This window comes from Scyliorhinus canicula, chromosome 1, assembly GCF_902713615.1.
Source record: "Scyliorhinus canicula chromosome 1, sScyCan1.1, whole genome shotgun sequence".
Lineage (NCBI taxonomy): Eukaryota > Metazoa > Chordata > Chondrichthyes > Carcharhiniformes > Scyliorhinidae > Scyliorhinus > Scyliorhinus canicula.
The window spans coordinates 285,837,740-285,861,664 of NC_052146.1; the positions used below are offsets into that span (position 1 = coordinate 285,837,740).

General features: G+C 42.3%; 1 protein-coding gene across 3 annotated transcripts in view; it reads left to right on the plus strand.

The window, feature by feature from the left end:
- The window catches only part of prkd3 (protein kinase D3), a 513,687-nt gene extending 490,192 nt beyond the window's left edge, over positions 1-23,495 (plus strand). For 2 of the 3 annotated variants that reach the window (XM_038814525.1, XM_038814532.1), the window contains 4 exons: positions 1,566-1,664; positions 7,549-7,816; positions 10,121-10,206; positions 17,298-23,495. In XM_038814525.1, coding sequence (XP_038670453.1) covers positions 1,566-1,664; positions 7,549-7,816; positions 10,121-10,206; positions 17,298-17,471 — 627 coding nt within the window. In that variant the 3' untranslated portion in view covers positions 17,472-23,495. Of the gene's footprint in view, positions 1-1,565; positions 1,665-7,548; positions 7,817-10,120; positions 10,326-17,297 lie in introns of all 3 variants that reach the window. The other variant, XM_038814542.1, reaches the window with a different exon arrangement.
- The last annotated feature ends 430 nt before the right edge of the window (positions 23,496-23,925 follow it).

Below are 23,925 nucleotides of genomic sequence, written 5' to 3' on the forward strand. Positions count from 1 at the left end.
TGACCTTATAGCGGAGAGATGTAGGGATGTTCGCAGTACCACTTACGAGTGCTCAGATACTGAAGCAGTCCATTTTGATATGCAGCAAGACCTGGATTACATTCAGGCTTGGGCTGATAAGTGATCAGGAACATTTGTGCCACAAGTGCCAGGCTAAGAACATCTCAGAGATTGATAGATTCTCTCGCTTTGAAGGCAGTCATTGATGGTCATTGCCATTGCCGAATCCCCATGATCAATATCTTAGGGTTGTCTTTGACCAGAACCTGAACAGGACGAGCCATATAAATACTGTGGCTACAAGAGCAGGTCAGGAGCTGGGAATTCTGTGGTGAGTAACTCACCTCCTGACTCCCCAGTCTGTCCACCATCTACAGGTCTCGAGTTAGGAGTGTGATGGAATACTCTCCACCTGGCTAGATGAGGGTCACTCCAATAACACTCGAGGAGTTTGAAATCATACAAGAAAAAACAGCCCACACAATTGCCGTCTGATCCATTACTTTAAGCATTCACTCCCTCCATCATTGGCATCGGTGTGCACCACGTAAAAGATGCACTGCAACAACTCAGCTCCTTTGACAATACAGTTCAAATCCATGACCTCTACTATCTGGAAGGGCAAAGGCAGTAGATGCAAGGCAACACCACCAACTAAAAGTCCCTCCAAGCCACATGCAACCCTGATTTGGAACTTAATTGCCATCCCTTCACGGTCGCTGGGTCAAGACCTTGGAACTCGCTTCCTAACAGCACTGTCGGTGTACCTGCATTAGATGGACTGCAACGGTTCAGGAAGATGACTCATCACCATCTTCTCCAGGACAATTAGGGATGGATAACAAATGCTAGCCTCACCAGCAGCGTACATCCCAAAAAGAATGAATCAAAAAGGGAAAGGCAGGCAGGGGGAATAGTGGCAAATAACTTTTAAAAAAGGGAGAATTAATGACATGTTTTGTTCCTCCCATCCAGTAACATTTAAGTTGTATTTGAGCAGACGTGCAGAGAGAATTTTCATAGATTTTACCATTCTGCAGCCATAACTTTTTTTTACGCTCTTTCAAAGAACCAGCAAAGGCGCAATGACCAAACAGCCATCTTCTCGGCAGATTACAGCCATTTACACAATTTCTCTGGGGTGAGGTGGGGAAGGGTGGGATGTGGAATATTCTGCTGAGGTTTTCTTGGGGAAATTGGGAGGACACCCACAGAAATTCCAGATGAGTATATTAAAGTCCATGTTGTTCTTTCCCAAGATTGTGAAAGAGCCCCTGCAATGTGCATGATATTACTGGAATTTTACAGTGATTACAAATAAAATGAGGAAAAGTATGGTATGTTTACAGTAGTTGGACAGAATCAGAAACATTTTCGCTTCTTTTTGCTTGCCCCTAACTAACAATAGGGTCGCATATACTACCAGTATCGTATTCACCTTCAATCTTTTAGTGACTATAATAATCTCACTTGTAAACTGTGATGAAACCATTTTTATCTCCCAGAAAGCTTAACAGTGCATTTGTGTCATTATATTATAATGAATTTGCCATTTTCTTTTAAAGATTCTGGTGGCATTAAGACACTTACACTTTAAGAACATTGTACACTGTGACCTGAAGCCTGAGAATGTGCTCCTTGCCTCAGCAGATCCCTTCCCTCAGGTGAGTGTTATTTTTAATTATTCACAGGATTGAGGCATCACTGGCAAGACCAGCACTTATTGTTCCATCTGTGCGACTGAGTGGCTTGCAAGGCCATTTCAGCGGACAGTTAAAAATCAACCAGTTTGTAGTGGGCCTGGAATCACGTATAGCCCAGACTGATGAGGACAGTTGATTTCCTTCCCTCAAGGACATTAATGAACCAGATTGCATTTTATGAAACTCCATTAGTTTCATGGTCACCATTACTGATACCAACTTCTTTAATTACGGATTTATTGAACTAAATTTAAATTCCCCCAGCTGCTGTGGTAGAGCATAAATCTCCCGATCATTAATCCAGATTTCTGGTTTACCAGTCCAGTAATATAATCAGTATGCCACCATACGCCATACAGTACATTCTCTTGACAAAGCACTGTTTTTATTGTGTAATGTCAGCCCTTTCCCTTCATCCAAAGTAAGTCTCAGCTGTGGCCAGTATGTAACCGTACATTATTAAAATCAGCTCTGTTATTTATATTTGGGGTTCTAAATATATTTAAATTATACTTTCAGTATGCCCGTCGAGATAACTTGTTTTATTATGTCAGCCTGTCGATGGGATAGCAGTTGCATATCACAGCCCCACATATGTCTCCTCAGCACTTTTTTAAAATTTGATTCTTTAGAATATTGTTGTTTCATCAATGGTGATTAATAATACAATCAACAGTCTTAGTTTGCAGATGTCACTGGGGGCCCATGAAGTGCTGGGTAGGATAATTTACATTAACATCTGCAAAATTGCGTACATATTTTCAATATTTTGTACAGAATTGCTGTGTTAATGACTGGCATCAAGAAATACATAGACACAGGCATCAGGTGAAGCATACAGGAGTGTAGTCCTACTCAGTAGAGAAGATGTGTGAAGAGATCAAATCAGTCCATAAGAGGGTCGTTTAGGAGTCTGATAACAGTGGCACCTCCCAACCAATGATGACCCTTTACTGTTCAGGCAAAAATAATCAGTAGGGAATGTAATACTTCTACTTTAAGCAAAGTGATGCTGTTTTGTTTCTGTTTAATTTTTGAAAATGGTTTCTGGTATTCACACTGTAACTCACTTTCTTCAGAATGAAAATATGTGAGTATTATTTTGAAAATATATATGCAACTTTGCAGATGTTAATGCAAATTACCTTCCCTAGCTCCTGATGGACCCCCAGTGTCCTGTTATGTTGACTTGGAAAGATGACTTTAAATGCCTCGGTCACATTCCCTCATTGTACAATATAAACAATGAATCAACAGTGGAAACTAACCAAAAGTAGAAAATACTGCATGATAATAGAAAACTATAGAAATTATCCTGCGCTGCATTGAACTAACGGTAGCTGCCAAACTTTTGGATTTATTCCACTGCTACAAATGTATCAATCTTAAAATAATTAATTGCCAAGCAGCACATTAATATCTACCTCATTTCAATACTGAAAAGATCTTTGGTCAGCAAAGCCAATCTTAAGTTTCCTTTTTTTTAAAAATAAATCTCTTTTTAAAATAAATCTCCATGGCTATTGAATTACACTACTAAGTGAAAAGCACAAAGTTACCTAAACCAGGATGCTACAAAAATCTGGATTGCATCCAATAGTAGCTCGCTGCCCAATTTGTTTGCATCATGTGATACGGAAATAATTCATGTCAGAAAACTTTAGATGCAAATATGTTTAGTGTTCAGGGGGCTAAACTGTGGCACACATTGTGAGCTGGCTTTGCTGACAGTATCATTTGTTTCCCCCCACTCTATCCTCTGTTCTTGACTGATACATTGTGGCACCTTGTGATTTAGATAATAATTCTCTGTGAGCAGTTTTTGTTTTTGAAGGATGCATTGCTGGGGACTGTGAATGTTCCTGATCCAAGCATAAAACATTAGTTAATTTTGGCTCAGCTTATCAAACTTAATCCATCCACTGATATTTTACCTCTGAAGCAATGTCCCATTTTAAAATCTATTGACTTCTCTGCAACGGTCATTTCTGTTCAATGTTCATGTTTTTAATTACATTGAATGGCAGGCTGAATGATTAAAAACAATGTACTTTATCGATTTGCACATTGCCTATTTTTGTCCCTTCCACAGGAATCTTGGGTAAAATTTCTGTCAACAGCATGTGTCTATCAGAATTCAACCATACAAAATGCTTGTCTTGTATTCTGCATTGTGCAAAAGGCCATATGGTGAAGATTCTGATTTCAGTCATAATTTCAAACAGTTTTAATAAGCTAGTGGGATAGATTTGGGGAAATAACTGCAGACTTCACCAAGAAAGCTTGAATTATGAGCTATAACCAAGTCATAGATTTTACAGTGCAGAAGGAGGCCATTCGGCCCATCGAGTCTACAACGGCCCTTGGAAAGAGCACCCTACTGAAGCCCATGCCTCCACCCTATCCCTGTAATCCAGTAACCCCACTTAACCCTTTAGATACTAAGGGGCAATTTAGCATGGCCAATCCACCAAACCTGCACGTCTTTGAACTGTGGGAATGATGCGACCATCAATTCAAACGAGACGATTAGTAGCAGTGAACAGTGTTTTTAATAAGCTAGATCTGTGCCTGCCTGCGACTGCTCTGTACTGAGTGCCGCCGACATGCTTACAGGTTTATATACCACCCCCGAGGGGGCAGAGCCACAGGCGGAGCACACAAGGGCATCAACGTAATGCAATGCAATACAGTGGTGAATTGTAGTAGCAATACGTTCACCACAGGGAGGAAACCGGAACACCCGGAGGAAAGCCAAGCAGACACGGGGAGAAAGTAAAAACTCAGCACAGACTGTCATCCCAGCCGGAATTGAACCCTGGAGCTGTGAGGCAGCAGTGCTAACCACTATGCAACCGTGCCGCCTGTCTGTTAAAGGTTACTGAAGTTACATGTTAAATTATTCTTCAATAACTCCCTATTAGGGGCTGGTTTAGCACACTGGCCAAACAGCTGGCTTGTAATGCAGAGCAAAGCAGCAGTGTGGGTTCGATTCCCGTACCGACCTCCCCGAACAGGCTCCGGAATGTGGCGACTAGGGGCTTGTCACAGTAACTTCATTGAAGCCTACTTGTGACAATAAGTGATTATTATAATATTATTATTATTATCTCCCAAGTGTGCCATTCTACCACAAGTTTTTGAGTTGTACAATTTCTGTGCCGTTATTTGTAACATGGAGATTTTTCATGATATGAAGAGGTCCCAAGCTCAATTCCTGGTCTGTATTAAGTTAGCTAGGATCAGATAAGGATTGTTTGCAATTGCATTCCACATTCCCAAGTTAAAGGTAAAGAATAAAAGGAAACTATTCCCAGTGACTGTCCAGCAACTCTTATCAGAAGCGCAGTGGATCTGGTCCAACTACACTGTGTTAGCATTCAGTCAAATAGTCCTTTTCAATTGTGTTTGAATACGAGACTGTTAATTTTAATGAAGCATTGCTAAGATACTAGAGTGTTGCTCGCATCTCTAGTTTTACTCCTCGGAATTTAGGAACAGGATTAGGCCATTCAGATACTCCGGCCAGTTCGAACATTCAGTAAGATCAAGGCTGATCTGCAACCTGACTCCATCCACCTATCTTGGCTCCATATTGGTTTATATCCTTGGCTGTCAAAAATGATCAATCTCAGATGTAAAATTATTAATTGAACGAGCATTGACTACTGGGACAGAATTCAACACGTTTGCAATCCTTGGTGTGAGGAAATCTTTCTCCCAATGGCAGAAAAAGGTTCTATTAACCCTCTCGGAGGGCTTCCCCCACTGGGGTCGTGAGCTCCACAATAGCAATGGCTGCAGTGAATCTCTGACTAAGTGTTAATATCTGAAAAGCCCCTTTAAATCCTTGCGTTTTTTTAATGGTGGGCGTTGCCTAACTGACCAATTATTAAAGCCTGATTCCTGCTCCAACTAAGCCAGTGTAAACTGCAAGTTTATTTTTAAAACCTGCAGTTCAAACAGGGCTTTGCTCTCACCGCACACCCCCTTCCCCTCTCACTGCCCAGCTCCCCCTTCCCCTCTCATCCCCCAGCTCCCCCTTCCCCTCTCACTGCCCAGCTCCCCCTTCCCCTCTCACTGCCCAGCTCCCCCTTCCCCTCTCACCGCCCAGCTCCCCCTTCCCCTCTCACTGTCCAGCTCCCCCTTCCCCTCTCACTGTCCAGCTCCCCCTTCCCCTCTCACCGCCCAGCTCCCCCTTCCCCTCTCACCGTGCAGCCCCCCCCCCCCCCCCCCCCCTTCCCCTCTCACTGCTTTCCTGACTTGTCCTGTTTTTGCAACTCCTGCCACCTGGCTTTCATTCTGGAGCCACTGCAATTTTCAAGCCTCAAAATATGTAGGAAAGTGTTGGAGAAGCAAACATTTCCATTCAAAATCCTAAAAATCTTAAGTCACCCCTTGCTATAAATTTGGAAATACATGCCTAGTCCATGGGGAGACATTGGGGTTGTGGTGATGTAACTGCTAGTAATTCAGAAGCCCAGGCTAATTCCTTCTGGGGACACTCAAAACCCATCACGGCAGCTGGTGGGACTGAAATTCAATTATTATACCTGGAATTAAAAGCGTGCTTTGGTAATGGTGTCCATGAAACCATTGTTGAATGTAGTAAAAACCGACCTGGTTCCCTATGTCCTTGAGGGATGTAAATATGCTGTCCTTACCTGGTGTGGCCTAGAAGTGACTCCAGACCCGCAGCAATGTGGTTGACTCTGAAATGGTCCAGCAAGCCACTTGGAGTGGGAAATAAATGCTGGCCTTGCCAGCAACAGACACATCGAATGAAAGGATAAAGAAAAAAAAAGTTTCTCTTTTCATAATCTAAACCTTGGAACCTGGATAACATTCTGGTGAATCTGCATTGCACTTATTCTGAGGTCAAAGGTGCAGTGCCTAGAACAGTACTCAAAATGTGGTCTAACCAGAACTTTGTATAACTGCAACAAAACTTCTAGCCTTTAGTTATAAAGGCAAACATTCCAGTAGCCTTTTTTGAGTTTTATCTCCAGATGACTTCTTACATTTTAGTGATTGGTTTACATGGATCCCTAATTTCTCTGGATCTCCACTGCTCCTGGCTTTTTACCATTTCAGTAAAACTCTGGTCTATCTTGTTTTGGGCCAAAATCGATAATCTCACACTGAATACCATTTAAATCCACCTGACACAGTTTCACCCATTGATTTAACTTTATGCTCCCCTCTATGCTACTTGCTATTGTAGAAGTATAAAACACAGAATAAAAAGTTGACGTTGAACTTGCACAATCTTTCACAGCAATTAGACTAATGTTCACATGGTTGAGAGTCCCAATATAGGGAAGATAAAGCACTGGAAAATGTGCAGTATAGATTAAGGATGTTATCTGGGATGAGGTGACAATCATGAAGAGAGATTTGAGAATTTCGAATTTTTTCACTCAAAGGTTGAGGGGTGATCGAATCGGGATTGTTAAGATTATGAAGGGTTGTGACAAACTAAATAGTGCTTGATGCTAGGAAGGTGGTAAAATCAAGGGACAATTTTGGATTATGACAGGAAGTAAAGGAGAGGTTTGAAAAATTGGACTGTACGTCCGTTTATTTATATTTTTAGAGAAAATTCAACATTTGCTTCAATTAGATAAATACTAAGGTCTGCAGTGAGTGATAAACTGGTGTGGATTAGGTGTCATGTGGAGATAACGGCATCTCTTTATGGGCCAAATGGCCTGTTTCTATTATCTGTGGAACTTTGACCCAGCCTAGCATATGGCAGAATTTTGAACAGTAATACATGTGATTTAATTCTCGAATGAAGGCTGAACTTTTGCCTTTGTTCTGATAAGCTTTGACTTTCTTCTAGGTAAAGCTCTGTGACTTCGGATTTGCACGTATTATTGGTGAGAAATCATTCAGACGGTCTGTGGTGGGAACCCCAGCCTACCTTGCACCAGAAGTACTCCGGAGCAAAGGCTACAACCGGTCCCTTGATATGTGGTCAGTGGGTGTTATAATCTACGTGAGCCTCAGTGGCACTTTCCCATTCAATGAAGATGAAGATATTAATGATCAGATTCAAAATGCAGCATTCATGTATCCAGCAAATCCATGGAAAGAAACCTCTGGCGAAGGTAAGAGCTTATCGGTAGCACATTGGTTAGCACTGTTGCTTCACAGCGACAGGGACTTGGGTTGATTCCCTGCTTGGGTCACTGTCTGTCAGAGTCTGAACATTCTCCCCGTGTCTGCGTGGGTTTCCTACGGGTGCTCCGGTTTCCTCCCACAAGTCCCAAAGGGTTGCTTGTTAGGTGAATTGGACATTCGGAATTCTCCCTCTGTGTATCTGAACAGGCATGGGAATGTGGCGACTTGGGGATACTGCACATCATTAGCCATGAGCTAGGAATTTTCAATGTGAAATTGAATTGCACGTACAGGTTTTTAAAGGGGAGCGCAATCCATAAAATATTAACAACTACAAAAAGATTATAATGTGGTTCTTCAAATTACCCACTCATCTTACATAATCATTCTCATCTACAAGTTGCCCCATGGCGATATCATCCATAGACATGGGGGTAGCTTCCACACATACACTAATGACACTCACGTGTACTCCCCCCACCCCCATCACTTTACTTGACCCCTCTGTTACTGCTTTGCTGGTAGGTGGCTTGTCGACATCCAGTCTTGAATGAGCCTCATCCTGCTTCCGTCACAAGTTCCACTGATTCCATTCCCTCTCCAGCAGTTGTCTTCATTCCACACTATCTTTGATTCCCTGCAGCTCTGCAATCCTCAGCCTCAACCCTGTTCCTCTAGCTTTGGGATCATGGGCAAATTGACTACCAAGTTTGCCTACACAGCGATTACATTTCAAAAGTGATTCATTGTTTTGGGATGTGAAAAGTGATGTAGAAAAATGCATCTTTGTCATTTGTTTACCTGCATGGTCATTGCTTCAGAATGAAACATCTTGTTGAACAAGAGGCAGAATTTTATGGTCCCCCACCAGTGGTTGGGGAGTGCGGGGGACAGTGACATACCGCAGGTGGTCTTCCCACTATCCGCCTTTCCCAACCTCCCTGCACCTTTATATGGGGTGGCGAAGCCTAAGGCGGTATGCTCATCCTCGCCACAATTGAATCCCATAAGTGGATAATTATTGAGGCTGGAGAGAAGCATTCAGGCAGGGTGGAAACCTGACAATTTATCCTGGCGGGTCACCCTGCTCAGACCTCGAGTATGAAGGCTGGTGCATACCTTTTTTTAAGAGAGGGCAGTGCTAGGGACCCGGGTTCAATTCTGTGTGGACTTTGCACGTTCTCCCCGTGTCTGCATGAATTTCCTCCAGGTGCTCCAGTTTCCTCCCACAATCCAAAAATGTGCAGGTTAGCTATGATCAATGCGTAGGGTTACGGTGATAGGGTGGGGGAGTGGGCCCTGGCTCTTTTGGAGGATCGGTGCGGACCCAATGGGCCGAATGACCTCCTTCTGCACTGTGGGGATTTTGTGCCCCCATTTCCACATTGACCCCTCAACCATCCTCCTTCCCCTTGGTTTGCCCCCTGTGGATGCTCCCTCAGTCTGCACCTCTCCTCCCTGCACTGGTCTTAGACTCCAGGATTTAGAATCTGGGAACTGATTGTAATCCCAGTCCTGGCCTTGGCTGCTACTGCTGCTGCTAAGACTACAGAGCCGCTGAACGATCAGATTGGGTGGAAGTCCAGTCTCCAGCTAATTAAAACCCCTCGGTGTATTCAGTGCCTGTGGGCCTACTGTGATGGGCAGGGATGCATTCTCTGCTGACTTTTCAGTAGTGAGGCAGGAAGCCCCACCATCTGAAAAAGCCTGCCCTGGGTTTCGAAACCATTACTCATAAATGTGTTTATCTGGTTTAAATTTTTACCTGCAAACATTTTCTCATGAAGCAAATGATGCAATAACATTAAATAACTGAGAATCAAATTGGCTGAAGAAAGAAAGGATTAACATTACACTATAGCACCTTTTACGATATAGGATGTTCCAAAACATTTTACAACCATCAAAGTACTTTTGAAATAGTCACTGTTACAATGGCAGTAACTCACGGGGCTGTTTAGGACAGGGCTAAATCGCTGGCTTTGAAAGCAGAACAAGGCAGGCCAGCAGCACGGTTCAATTCCCGTAACTGCCTCCCTGAACAGGTGCCGGAATGTGGCGACTAGGGGCTTTTCACAGGAACTTCATTTGAAGCCTACTTGTGACAATAAACGATTTTCATTTTCATTTCATTTTTCAACCCCAATTCCATTTGCTGCCCTATAATTAGATATTATAAATATAAATTGGTCCAGAGGCCTGATATCCTGCTATATTATGCTCTTGCTTTTGTGCTTTGCTTATTTATTAGAACATCACAATAATTCAATGTATTTTGCCCTTTTTGACAGCTATTGATCTAATTAACAACCTGTTGCAAGTAAAGATGAGGAAACGATACAGTGTGGACAAGTCACTCAGTCACCCTTGGTTACAGGTAAGGTGGATGTTGCATGACTTACCAGAATCCTTCACTAAATGTGAATTTTATATTTCAGCTTTGAACTCAGAAGCTGGCTGTATGAACCCAAATGGTCTTTGCTCCTCCTAAAAATGGTAATAAATAAAGCATTTAGAACATAGAACATAGAACGATACAGCGCAGTACAGGCCCTTCGGCCCTCGATGTTGCACCGACATGGAAAAAAAACTAAAGGCCATCTAACCTACACTATGCCCTTATCATCCATATGCTTATCCAATAAATTTTTAAATGCCCTCAATGTTGGCGAGTTCACTACTGTTGCAGGTAGGGCATTCCACGGCCTCACCACTCTTTGCGTAAAAAACCCACCTCTGACCTCTGTCCTATATCTATTACCCCTCAATTTAAGGCTATGTCCCCTCGTGCTAGCCACCTCCATCCGCGGGAGAAGGCTCTCGCTGTCCACCCTATCTAACCCTCTGATCATTTTGTATGCCTCTATTAAGTCACCTCTTAACCTTCTTCTCTCTAACGAAAACAACCTCAAGTCCATAAGCCTTTCCTCATAAGATTTTCCCTCCATACCAGGCAACATCCTGGTAAATCTCCTCTGCACCCGTTCCAAAGCTTCCACGTCCTTCCTATAATGAGGCGACCAGAACTGTACGCAATACTCCAAATGCGGCCGTACCAGAGTTTGGTACAGCTGCATCATGACCTCATGGCTCCGGAACTCAATCCCTCTACCAATAAAGGCCAACACACCATAGGCCTTCTTCACAACCCTATCAACCTGGGTGGCAACTTTCAGGGATCTATGTACATGGACACCGAGATCCCTCTGCTCATCCACACTACCAAGAATTTTACCATTAGCCAAATATTCCGCATTCCTGTTATTCTTTCCAAAGTGAATCACCTCACACTTCTCCACATTAAACTCCATTTGCCACCTCTCAGCCCAGCTCTGCAGCTTATCTATGTCCCTCTGTAACCTGCAACATCCTTCCGCACTGTCTACAACTCCACCGACTTTAGTGTCGTCTGCAAATTTACTCACCCATCCTTCTGCGCCCTCCTCTAGGTCATTTATAAAAATGACAAACAGCAACGGCCCCAGAACAGATCCTTGTGGTACGCCACTCGTAACTGAACTCCATTCTGAACATTTCCCATCAACTACCACTCTGTCTTCTTTCAACTAGCCAATTTCTGATCCACATCTCTAAATCACCCTCAATCCCCAGCCTCCGTATTTTCTGCAATAGCCGACCGTGGGGAACCTTATCAAACGCTTTACTGAAATCCATATACACCACATCAACTGCTCTACCCTCGTCTACCTGTTCAGTCACCTTCTCAAAGAACTCGATAAGGTTTGTGAGGCATGACCTACCCTTCACAAAACCATGCTGACTATCCCTAATCATATTATTCCTATCTAGATGATTATAAATCGTATCTTTTATAATCCTCTCCAAGACTTTACCCACCACAGACGTTAGGCTCACCGGCCTATAGTTACCGGGGTTATCTCTACTCCCCTTCTTGAACAAAGGGACCACATTTGCTATCCTCCAGTCCTCTGGCACTATTCCTGTAGCCAATGATGACCTAAAAATCAAAGCCAAAGGCTCAGCAATCTCTTCCCTGGCTTCCCAGAGAATCCTAGGATAAATCCCATCTGGCCCCGGGGACTTATCTATTTTCACCTTGTCCAGAATTGCCAACACTTCTTCCCTACGCACCTCAATGCCATCTATTCTAATAACCTGGGTCTCAGCATTCTCCTCCACAATATTATCTTTTTCTTGAGTGAATACTGATGAAAAGTATTCATTTAGTATCTCGCTTATCTCCTCAGCCTCCACACACAACTTCCCACCACTGTCCTTGACTGGCCCTACTCTTACCTTAGTCATTCTTTTATTCCTGACATACCTATAGAAAGCTTTTGGGTTTTCCTTGATCCTACCTGCCAAAGACTTCTCATGTCCCCTCCTTGCTCGTCTCAGCTCTCTCTTTAGATCCTTCCTCGCTTCCTTGTAACTATCAAGCGCCCCAACTGAAACTTCACGCCTCCTCTTCACATAGGCCTCCTTCTTCCTCTTAACAAGAGATTCCACTTCTTTGGTAAACCACGGTTCCCTCGCTCGACCCCTTCCTCCCTGCCTGACTGGTACGTACTTATCAAGAACATGCAATAGCTGTTCCTTGAACAAGCTCCACATATCCAGTGTGCCCAACCCTTGCAGCCTACTTCTCCAACCAACACATCCTAAGTCATGTCTAATGGCATCATAATTGCCCTTCCCCCAGCTATAACTCTTGCTCTGCGGGGTATACTTATCCCTTTCCATCACTAACGTAAAGGTCACCGAATTGTGGTCACTGTCTCCAAAGTGTTCACCTACCTCCAGATCTAACACCTGGCCTGGTTCATTACCCAAAACCAAATCCAAAGTGGCCTCACCTCTTGTTGGCCTGTCAACATATTGTGTCAGAAAACCCTCCTGCACACATTGTACAAAGAACGACCCATCCAATGTACTCGAACTATATCTTATCCAGTCAATATTAGGAAAGTTTCTTGTCCTTTAAGAATCAGCAAACTATTTTGGTTCATGCAGCCAAGCTTCAATGTTTTTACAGCAACAAAATCAAAATTGTGATTGATACTAAGGTTTCAAAATGGTATTAAATAGATGAGGGCAGGTGACAAAAGCAAAATACTGCGGATGCTGGAAATCTGAAATAAAAACAGAAAATACTCAGAAGGTCTGGCGGCCGCTATGGAGAAAGAAACAGTTAACATTACGGATCTAAATGCATCCTTCTACAGAACTGAAGAAGGGTTTAAAGGTAAAGAGTGATATAATTGGAAAGGGGATGTTGAAGGTGGGGCAGAAAAGAAGGACAGGGACAGCCAAAATGAATGTAAGCCTACGCGATAGCCGGCTAAAGGCCTTCCACGCTGGCCGGCGGGGCGCAAACCACTCCGGCGCTGGCCTAGGCCCTGAAGGTGCGGAGGAGTCCGCACCTTTGGGGCGGCACGATGCCGGAGTAGTTCACGCCACTCCGTCCTGCCGGGACCCCCCGCCCCGCCGGGTACGGGAGAATCCCGCCCCTCGGCCCTGATGGGTGGCGAAGATTAACCTGATCCCAGACTTCGATACAATGTGCTGCATCGAACTCAAAATGCCCAGCCTTCAAATTGTGAATGTGAAAGCATGGCAGTTAGTTCTGAAATTCGGCTAGGAATTCATCCCCAGCTCCCGTTTGGAGACCGGGAGCATGGACGCTCCTTCTCTGCTCTCATTTACCTGAATCAACCTGGATGTTCGACACACCATGCAGTAGGATTTCCTAGGACTAAAGATGTGCTCTCACTGAGGAAACTGCCCTATCGACTGACGGGATTCTCTTCAGGATATCTCTCAGCTCATCAATATGAGCACCAATAATCTGTGACATCCACAACTTCATTCACAATGGCAGCCGTTATCTCAACCCCAACGGCATCGCCCACTCACCAGCGAAACCGCTACTGCGAACTGGGCTTCACCCTGGTTGTCTCCAACCGCCTCAATCAATCATGGATTTTCTTGATTCAACACTGCTCCCCATCGTCAAATTTCAACAAAGGTCTTCCAGGAACATAGCACAGATTATACACATCAGGATCAAATACTTATGGGTTGGGCATCAGGATACAAATAAAGGATTAAGAGATGAGAATCGCCAGAGCTCACAAAAAACCCAGCCTCTCCTGCGCTTACATCACATGACCCCTTTCTCCATTTCTAACGATAAACTTACCACAAATATTACTTACAAACCTCAACGACTCCCACAGCTACCTTGACTATAACTCCTCACACCGCACTTTCTGTAAGGACCCCACCCCATTCTCCCAGTTTCTCAGTTCCAATGGTACCTTTGAAAATAGGGCTCCGGACATGGCTGCCTTTTTCCTTAATCGAGGATTCCCCCCACTGTGGTTAACGGCCCGCCTAACCATGTCTGACCCATCTCCCACACCTCTGGCCTCATCTCTTCCCCTCCCTCCCAGAAACATGACAGGGTCCCTCTTGTCCTTCCTTTTCATCCTACCAACCATCCTCCGTCATTTCTGCCAACTCTAACATGATGCCACCACACAGCTCTTCTCTCTCTCTCTCTCTCTCTCTCTCTCTCTCTCTCTCTCTCCCCTACCCCCACCCCCCTCCAAGTCACTGCTCCCTACGTGACACTCCTCCTGAGCCCTTCATTCTCTTCCCACGGAACCTTTCCTTGCATTTGCAGAAGTTGCAACACCGGCTCCTTTACTATTTTGGAGGTTATTCATTTTGGAAGCAAAAACAGGAAGGCAGTTTACTACCTGAATGGTTGTAAATTGGGAGAGGGGAGTGTGCAGTGGGACCTGGGTGTCCTTGCATATCAGTCGCTGAAGGTAAGCATGCACGTGCAGCAGGTGGTAAAGAAGGCTAATGGTATGTTGGCCTTCATTGCGAGAGGTTTAGAGTATAGACGGAGGGATGTGTTGCTGCAATTATACAGGGCCTTGGTGAGGCCACACGTGGAGTATTGTGTACAGTTTTGGTCTCCTTCTCTAAGGAAGGATGTTCTTGCTTTCGAGGGAGTGCAGCAAAGGTTTACCAGACAGATTCCAGGGATGGCGGGACTGTTATATGAGGAGAGATTGACTAGGTTGGGATTGTTCTCGCTGGAGTTCAGAAGAATGAGGGGGGATCTCATAGAGACATAAAATTCTAACAGGACTACACAGGGTAGATGCAGCGAAGATGTTACCAATGATGGGTGTGTCCAGAAGCAGGGGTCATAGTCTGAGGATTCAGGGTAAACCATTTTGGACAGAAGTAAGGAGACATTTCTTCACACAGAGTGGTGAGCCTGTGGAATTCATTACCAGAGGAAGTTGTTGATGCTAAAACTTCGAATATATTCAAGAGGCGGCTGGATATAGCACTTAGGGAGAATAGGATCAAAGGTTATGGGGAGAAAACATGATTAGGCTATTGAGTTGGATGATCAGCCATGATCATGATTAATGGCAGAGCAGGCTTGAAGGGCCAAAAGGCTCTTCCTGCTCCTATCTTCTATGTATCTATGTATTTACCTTCTCACTGTCCGAGGGCCCAAATATTCCTTTCAGGTGAAGTAGCATTTATCTTACACCTCCTTCAACTGGGCCTACCATATTCGCTGCTCCCAAAGCAGTCTCCTCTACATTGGGGAGACGAAATGCAGGCTGGGTGACCACTTTGTCGATCACCGTTGCTCCGTTCGCAAGCATGACCCCAACCTTTCTGTCACTTGCCATTTCAACTCAGCATCTTGCTCTCCTGCCCACACGTCCATCCTCGGCCGATTGCAGTGCACCAGAGATGCCCTACACAAACTGGAAGAGTAACACCTCCTCCAATTAAGCACATCACAGCCTTTTGAACTCAATATTGAGTTCAACAACTTTAAACCTTAAATTTCCCCCTCCATCTTAAACACCCTCCACCAACCTTTTTTACAGTAAGAAGTCTTACAACACCAGGTTAAAGTCCAACAGGTTCGTTTCAAACACTAGCTTTCAGAACACTGCTCCTTCCTCAGGTGAATGAAGAGGTATGTTCCAGAAACATATATATAGACAAATTCAAAGATGCCAGACAGCTTAGAATGTGAGCATTTGCAAGTAATTAAGTCTTTACAGACCCAGATTCATTCACCTGAGGAAGGAGCAGTGCTCCGAAAGCTAATGTTTGAAACAAACCTGTTGGACTTTAACCTGCTGTTGTAAGACTTCTTACTGTGCTCACCCCAGTCCAACGCCGGCATCTCCACACCGTGGCAACCTTTTTTAGTTAGTTTTTAAGTGGACGGAACAATGGTTAGCACTGCTGCCTCAGCGCCAGGGAACAGAGTTCAATTCCAACCCCGGGTGACTGTCTGTGTGGAGTTTGCACATTCTCCATGTGTTTGCGTGGGTTTCCTCTGGGTGCTCCGGTTTCCTCACACAGTCCAAAGATGTGCAGGTTAGGTGGATTGACAAATTTCTAAATTGCCCGTAGGTGTGGTTATGTGGATAGGATGGGGGATTGGGCATTGGTTGAGTACTCTTTCAGAGAGTCAGTGCAGACCCGAGGGGACGAATGGCCTCCTTCTGCACTGTGGGGATCCTATTATATTTTAAGTTCCCTGGCCTAACTCAACACAGCCCCACTCCTTCCCCACATGGCTGCTATCCCTTGTTGTTCAGTTGTTCCCATTTACACATTCTGCTATCTCACCTTTTGCCAGTATTAGCACTCTTCATCCCTTAATGGCACCATTAACACTCTCCTTTGTCCTATGTCTATGACAAATTTGTCAATCTCTCTCTCTTGTCCTGACCTATCCTTGTTCTTCTGTTCTATCCCACCTCTTCCGCTCCCTTTCCAGCTATATAATTCTTTACAATTCTACCTTTCTTCAGTTATGTAGAAGGGTCATTTAGACCCAAAATGCTGGGTAATATTTTCTGTCTGTTCACTCCGGCGGAACGACTACGGACTCCTGCCGCAGGAAACCCCGCTGACAACTTGTCCAAGTCAGACCACCTCCAACCGCTGTGAAACACGCGTGGGTCGCTCAGTAAATCCCGCACCTCAACTCTGATTCCCTCCACAGATGCTGCCAGACCTGCTGCATTTATCCAGCATTTCTGTTTTTATATCACAGCAGATGATGCAGCCAATGATTCCCAAGCTGAACTGGTGCAGTTTTGAAATACTGATTGATATAATAAACCTGTTGCTCTGAGTGTTACAATAGATTGTGCTTTATGGTACATGTATCTGGTTCATGTTATAAGTTTATGGAGATGTGGAGATGAGAGTTAATCTTCACTTGTTGGATTTTAAAAGATTCTTATCACTCACTTGAATAAAATGAATAATTTGTTTGCTGGTTATGTTTTTTGAATGATTTCTGCTTTACCTGCGAAATATTATTGTACCTAAATCTGTGAATTCACCATTTGTTCCTTTGTGTTCCTAAGTGTTTTGGTGTTGACTAAGATTGAAATGTTCTCATCTATGTGCTCACAGGATTATCAGACATGGCTGGATCTCCGAGAGTTTGAGACCAGGAAAGGAGAGCGTTACATAACGCACGAAAGTGATGATGCACGTTGGGAAGATTATTCCCAAGAACACAGTCTCCAGTACCCCAAACACTTCATCATGGCACCTAATCTAGATGATATGGAGGAAGATCCTTAATGTATCAAACTGGGCAAACTGCCATGACTGAATAATATCACGGCTATGTTGTGGAACTGTACTGCCATCAGGGAAAAAGGAAGCCAAGACTTGTTGCTGCTTGCTGTACAGCACAGCCAAAGTGGATTGGATACTGCCCAGCTCTTTTGCATCAGCCCATGTGACAATGAAGGGAAATGATGTAAATGAAGATTGTGCAAGCCTGTAGCATATTTCACTTCCACGGGTCTAGACTTGGTGACTGGTGTTTGTGGAGAAAGAGGACAAATGAATGCTGTGAGCTTTAGATTTTAAACCAAACATTCCTTTTCTAGTATTTAGCTGGTTTAATACTATCCACCCAAGTACCTCTCTGGTAACTAGTCACTTTGTACCAAGCCATAAATTTACTTGTTTACTAAATGCAAAGCTAGATCAGACAATCTCTTTTTGACAAGTGTTTTTTTATACTTTTAAGAGATGGAAAGTAACTGCGAAAAAATGTGTCCATTATAGGACAAGGGCTATTGCTTGGACCAAATTCAGTTTAATTAAGGATCTCTGGTTACTAAGGTTGGTTGACAGTTTCTGAGCAAATCACAGTTTGTTCCATTTTGTACACACAAAGGTCTTGATTATCTTTCTGTGTCCTCTCCAGAGATGGTCATTGTGGTATAGACAGATCCTGGTTACTGGGATAGTATTACTATATGAAGGGTCTCTTTCAAAAAAATGACAGCATCACTTTCATTGATTGCATTGTGAAGTTGACGTAATTGAGTCAGAAAACCTTGTGCGTAAATTTTTTAAAAGTAATGTAACGCTGCAGCCTCTCTTTCTTAACGCTGAGTATAACATTGGCAGACCAATATCTTCTGTAGTCATTCAGTTGTTCCATTTGAACTATGGTTCAAAATTTGACAATTAGCGCTAGAATGAAGTGACATCAATTGGATTAGAATGAAGAAATGGTGTTAAAGGAAGAATACTGGATTCTTACAGCCCACTTATGAACAGGATCCATTACACCAGATTAAGCTATAAACTCAGAGTGGAGACTTGATGCCGCTAGAGGGAGCACACTTTTTGGGGTATCAGTTGTAAAGAGCTGTTGTGATGCACTGTTGTCACCAGAGGACACTGCAGAGACGTTTTGCTTTGTAAGTATGGATTTATCACGTCACGCTCACTTCATAATAGCAGAATGGCAAATCTCACTTGTGCAAAACACATCAATTTTGACCATTTTAAGATACCAGTCTGTGCTGTCGGTCATGTTCCACCAGTCAAGAATGTGTCACTGCTCTATTGGCTGCTATCAATGAATAGATTACTAGCAGCAGGAAGCCAGTATTACTTTATGCCTGTATTTGAACATCCAGACGAAGATGTTTGTCACATCCTTCCAACCAGAGAACAACATTAGTGGAGAGACAAGCAGAGGAATAATAGGCCGAATGGCCTCTATTTATGATACCAGAAAGGTCCATATTCCCATCAGAACTGAATTTTTTGGCAGCATTTGGATATGCATTTGTATTATCGTGTCTCCAGTTATTTGCTCCTTCATAGTTGAGGCAGTGCAATTCTTGGGTTGAGGCCTTTGACTTCAAACTTCATATAAATGCAAAAGTCTCTGAACCTCGTGTGTGTGTGTGTGAAGGGGGGGGGGGGGGGGGGTGGAGACAGGAATGCTATGGTGAGTGCATGTAGGGGTGTTCCCTTTGTCTCGTCTCAAGCAATTTTATTCCGTGGAGTTTTTCATTTGATTTACCGCTTAAATGAAGCAAGCATAAGTTGAAAGGTATCATGTTCGTTATTACATTGAAATGCAGCTTGGGTAGGACAGAAAAAGAGGCAAGTCTTTATTACTGTCTGTCAGATCCAAACTCTTGGATAAACCACACATACGTAACTTGCACTTGACAGGCTATGCATTTCAAAGGATAACATGAAATAGATGAGCCATTCCCCCCTGAACATAGCACCTACTATTGACCTTAATGTATGCACTGCAATGTATATATGTTGTTGAGGTCTAATTGATGTTAAATATTCCATTTTGTATGGTTTTATCCAACTTTTCTGAAGTTGGATGACCTTTTTTAAATTCATTGGATTCAGCAGATGTGCACCTTTGATAAAGTAAACAACTTAGATCAGCAATCTTTTAAATTAAAAAAATTATTGGTGAAAAACAATGGATTTTAAAATGAACAAAACGGTGCATTGACATCCAATCCTACCACAAATAGCAGTTGACTAATGCTTTTCAATTAGGCGGGCCTAAAGAAGAGTACTGATTGGTTGGCTATCATTTAAACTTCCCCCCCCCCTCTCAACATATGTAAATATTCCGGCCTCTTGACCTCTGAATCTTTTCTTGCTCAGTATTGGCGCTGCTGCTGTGAAATTGGGAAGATTAGAGGTAACATCAATCGGACTCATGCAGGTTATTTGGCTGTAACAGCAGCAGCCCGCAGCGCTCTCCCATTCATTTGAGGCTGGACAGCTGCCTCTTCCTTGCCTCTTTTGTTCCACTACTGGAGACTAATGAATGGATTTATTAAGTACAATTCTTGGTAAGTCTGGCAAATTTATAGCTCTGCAGTGTCTCTGGCAAAGGGTGTCTTGAAGCCAGTTTTTTTTTTGTTTGAGAGAGGGAACAACCGGTGTTGACCATGTGCAAGCAATGTCTTGCATGCGATGTGTTGATGTTTACACTAAACCTCAATCTATTAGAATAATGTAGTAGGGGGGAGGGGGTGGCGGTGGGCACCCCCGATTCTCAGCAATAATTATCATTTGCTCAGATATTGTTTTTCAATGATTTGGGCTGTATTTTCCATCCACTTAGAAATCTTGGGTTGAAAGGCTCGACTCATTGTATGCAGGTAAACCTGCCATTGTGTGCCACAGTGAATTGGTTTCAGCATACACATCCTTATTTTCAAATCCCATTCGTGGCCACATCCCATTCTATTTGAGAAGTCTTCTTCAGCCTTCAGTCCCAATCTGCAGCCTCCATTTCTTTGTCTCTCAATCACGAGCTCTGGATTTACTGCACCATCAGAGACGGCTGTTGCAGCTACGTACACCTGGCATTCGCTTTCAAATCCACCTCGCCTTGAACCCCTCTCCTTGGCTGCTAAAAAAAACCTCTTCAACTGTGCCTTAGATCCCCTCCCCAACCTCAAAACTTCTTTATTTATTGCTAATGTCTACCTCTCCCTCCTGTAAAATTCTAATATGCTATTTTATGTGCTGCGTGGACTAGAAATGCAAGTTGTTGGCAAACTATTTTTTCCAAAAATTAAAAAATTGGCCCTTTTGTAAAAAAAAAGTTGTAAAAAAACATGATTTAATTTTACACAGTACTGTATAGACCTTTTGAGTTCATTTGAAAACCTGTCTATTTTAAGATGCTGTAACTTTAGTTTTTTTCAAATATGAAAATACGTTTAACCAGTCTGATTTGCAGCTAAAACAAAAATAATTGCTGCAACTTTAAAAAAAAGAATTGCCTTGAAAGATAATGATCAATACTAACAAATGATGTCCGTTATAAAATTGGGTTCAAAGAAAATGTTTGTATATGAGGGAACAACATGTAGAATTCAGATGTGGATTTTCTATGGAGTATTTTGATGTTAAAAGTTTCCGGCACATTCATGGCAATATTTGAGATAGTCAATCGTTGAGCAACGAGAATAGGTAAATAAGCTACGATTTTACCCTTATGCAATTCTAGAAAGATTTTCCAACGTTTTGTATGCTTAGGTTTTGTACAAATGCACAGGGACCACTAAATTTGAATACTGCTTGCTGTCGTGTTTGTTGCAATTGGAATACCTGATAGATCATGACATTTTGAAGCACCTGCTGCAACGAGACCAAGACTTTACCTGAGATATTTTGTTTTGTTTGCATTTTGTGAACTTGCTGCCTGCAAAGTTGAATAAATGTATAGTTGAGTTTTAAGTCATTTTTTTTGAGGGGGAAGGAACCTCCATTTTATGCTTTAGTTTTAGACTGTTTTGCTTGTCTGTGTATTTAAGTGTGCTATATACTTTGTCCTGTGTTAGTCCCAATAGTGTGTTATTTGACTAAATAAATTGTGCACTCCAGTACTGGAAGATAATATAAGGAGTGAAGTAACCTAGTTATAGTCACAAACATTCCCAAAAATAAACTTTACCCAGTGGCTTTAACTCTGGTTTCATAAATATAGTTTTATATGTTGAAAGTGTGACGTCTGTTGTCTTCTTTGCTCTAACCGTTTGATTTTAAGTGCAATTTTGGCAAAGGAAAACATTTAACTTTAAAGTCTATTTTAAAGATTTAAGATATTGTCAAGAACAAGGTTTACCTTATTTTCTGAACCTATTATAATTAGGGGTGTGCAAATATTCCTGTACTTGGATTGTGAACCTTGTGTAGTCAAATTGTTATAAAATATTAATAAATGGAGCACAGCTGAAAAGATATGTCACGTGGCATATTTTGTGCAGCCAGATGCTTTATATTGTGGATTCTGCTGGGAGAACAAACAATTTTGTTTAGCACCAGAGTTTGACTGCACATACCTAATTATCAACCAGAACCAAACTGTGCACTAGAAAAGGTACAGAAACAACAAGAATGTGAAATTCAGGTTTCCCTCTAAATTTGAGTTAGGGTTAGGAAATTATCTTGAAATGCAAAACCTGCGTGATTGCTAATCATGGTCACCGTAAAAAATGCTTTTGCATTCTTTATCTTTTACCTATTTAATAGGGTTCTTTTTTCGTTTTTGCTGTTTTCCTTAAGACGTGCTGAATGTTCTGGATTTGGTTTGTCAAGGCAAGTCAATGCTAACATTATGCTTGGTAACTCTACGTTGATTCGTAAATTAAATTGTGTTTGTAGGTTGTGCATTCCCAATTATATGAACAAGCAACTGTTTCCAATCTTACTGTTTGTTATCCAATTTCAGTGATGATCCAGTGCAGCAGCATCTGCCATGGTCCAATCCAGTGCACTCAACAATGTTGAGGTACAGGCAACAAACCAAATAATGCAACTCTGCATAATTTTAAGTGGTAAAATCCAAATGCTATAAGTTATAACCACCTAGTATTAAAAGAAAACACATTTTGAAAGGCATTTGTTTAAATTAATTCTCCTGACATTTAATATTAGTGTAATGCATTATCTTACCAGAGTGGTCTCTGATAATTAATAACAATTCAACTCCACTTTAAAAACTGCTCTGTAGATCGAAGATTGGAACAGTTCTGGCTCACTAACGCAGATAGAATAGGCAGATGTTTGATAGATGGTTCACATAATAAGTATTATGGCAAAAACACTGAGAATGTAAGTAAATCTCATTACCAATAAAAGAAATCATGCTCACAGCATGATTTGAGATATGTATATCATATTACCCATGCCATATACCTGGGTTCTGGTACAGACTACAATAACAAAACTGCTGCAAGTTTCCATTTTTATTAACATTTTACCCCAAGAAATCAATTGCAGCTTGCAGTTCAAGGGCTAAAAGTGAAAGATGAAACCAATGTGTTTTGTTAATTTAGATTTTGGGACATTTTAAAAGACGCTATATAAATACATGTTGTAGAATTATTTTTTGCAATGGCTTGTCCTGCAATAATTGTTGCCTTTGTATGTTTGCTTCTGTGTGATTAAAAAGAAATTCAATTTTTGCATGCCCAATTTTGTGCTAAATAGTCATGAGATACTGGAGGTGATTTAATAAGGGCTCTCCAGCATTTTTACACTGCACTTTAGCTGGTCAGTGTAGTTGCTGTGGTCCATACTCATTGTTGTGAAGTGTGATGGAAATTAAGGAACCATAGACTTTAGACAACAGCACAAAGGACCAAATTATGGTGTCTGTTAGGGAAATATTTACAGGCTATTCCTGAGAATCTTTACATCATCAGTGTTGCCACTGGCTTGGCAGGAATCTTATGGAAAAGTGTTTTTGTATATTTTAGTACCTGCAGTTTAATAAAACTCTATAATTGTAATTTCAAATTGTGCTAATTTTACTTCATTATTGCAAATTGCAGGTGTTTATCAAACAACACACATTTATATTGCTTTCAATTTGAAGGGAAGCCCCAAAGCATTTCACTAAAAGACACAAGAAGATGAACACCATTGTCATGAAGAAAGAGATTTGGAGGAGTGTTAAAAAAGATGGGTTTTTAAAAAGTTTTTAACGGTGAACATATCAAGAGGTGAAAAGGTTCAGGGAGGGAACAGCAGACTGTAAGGCTGAGACAGCCAAAGGCTCTATGTCCAATCTTAGGACAAAGGAAAAGGGGGGGGGGGGGGGGTAAAGCACAAATGCACAAGCCATCAGAATAAGGAATGGAGTGTACAGGAGGACATCAGAGGTATGCAGCTTGGTTGGGATTATACAGATGAATATAAGGATCATAAATACATTACGCTGGAGGAA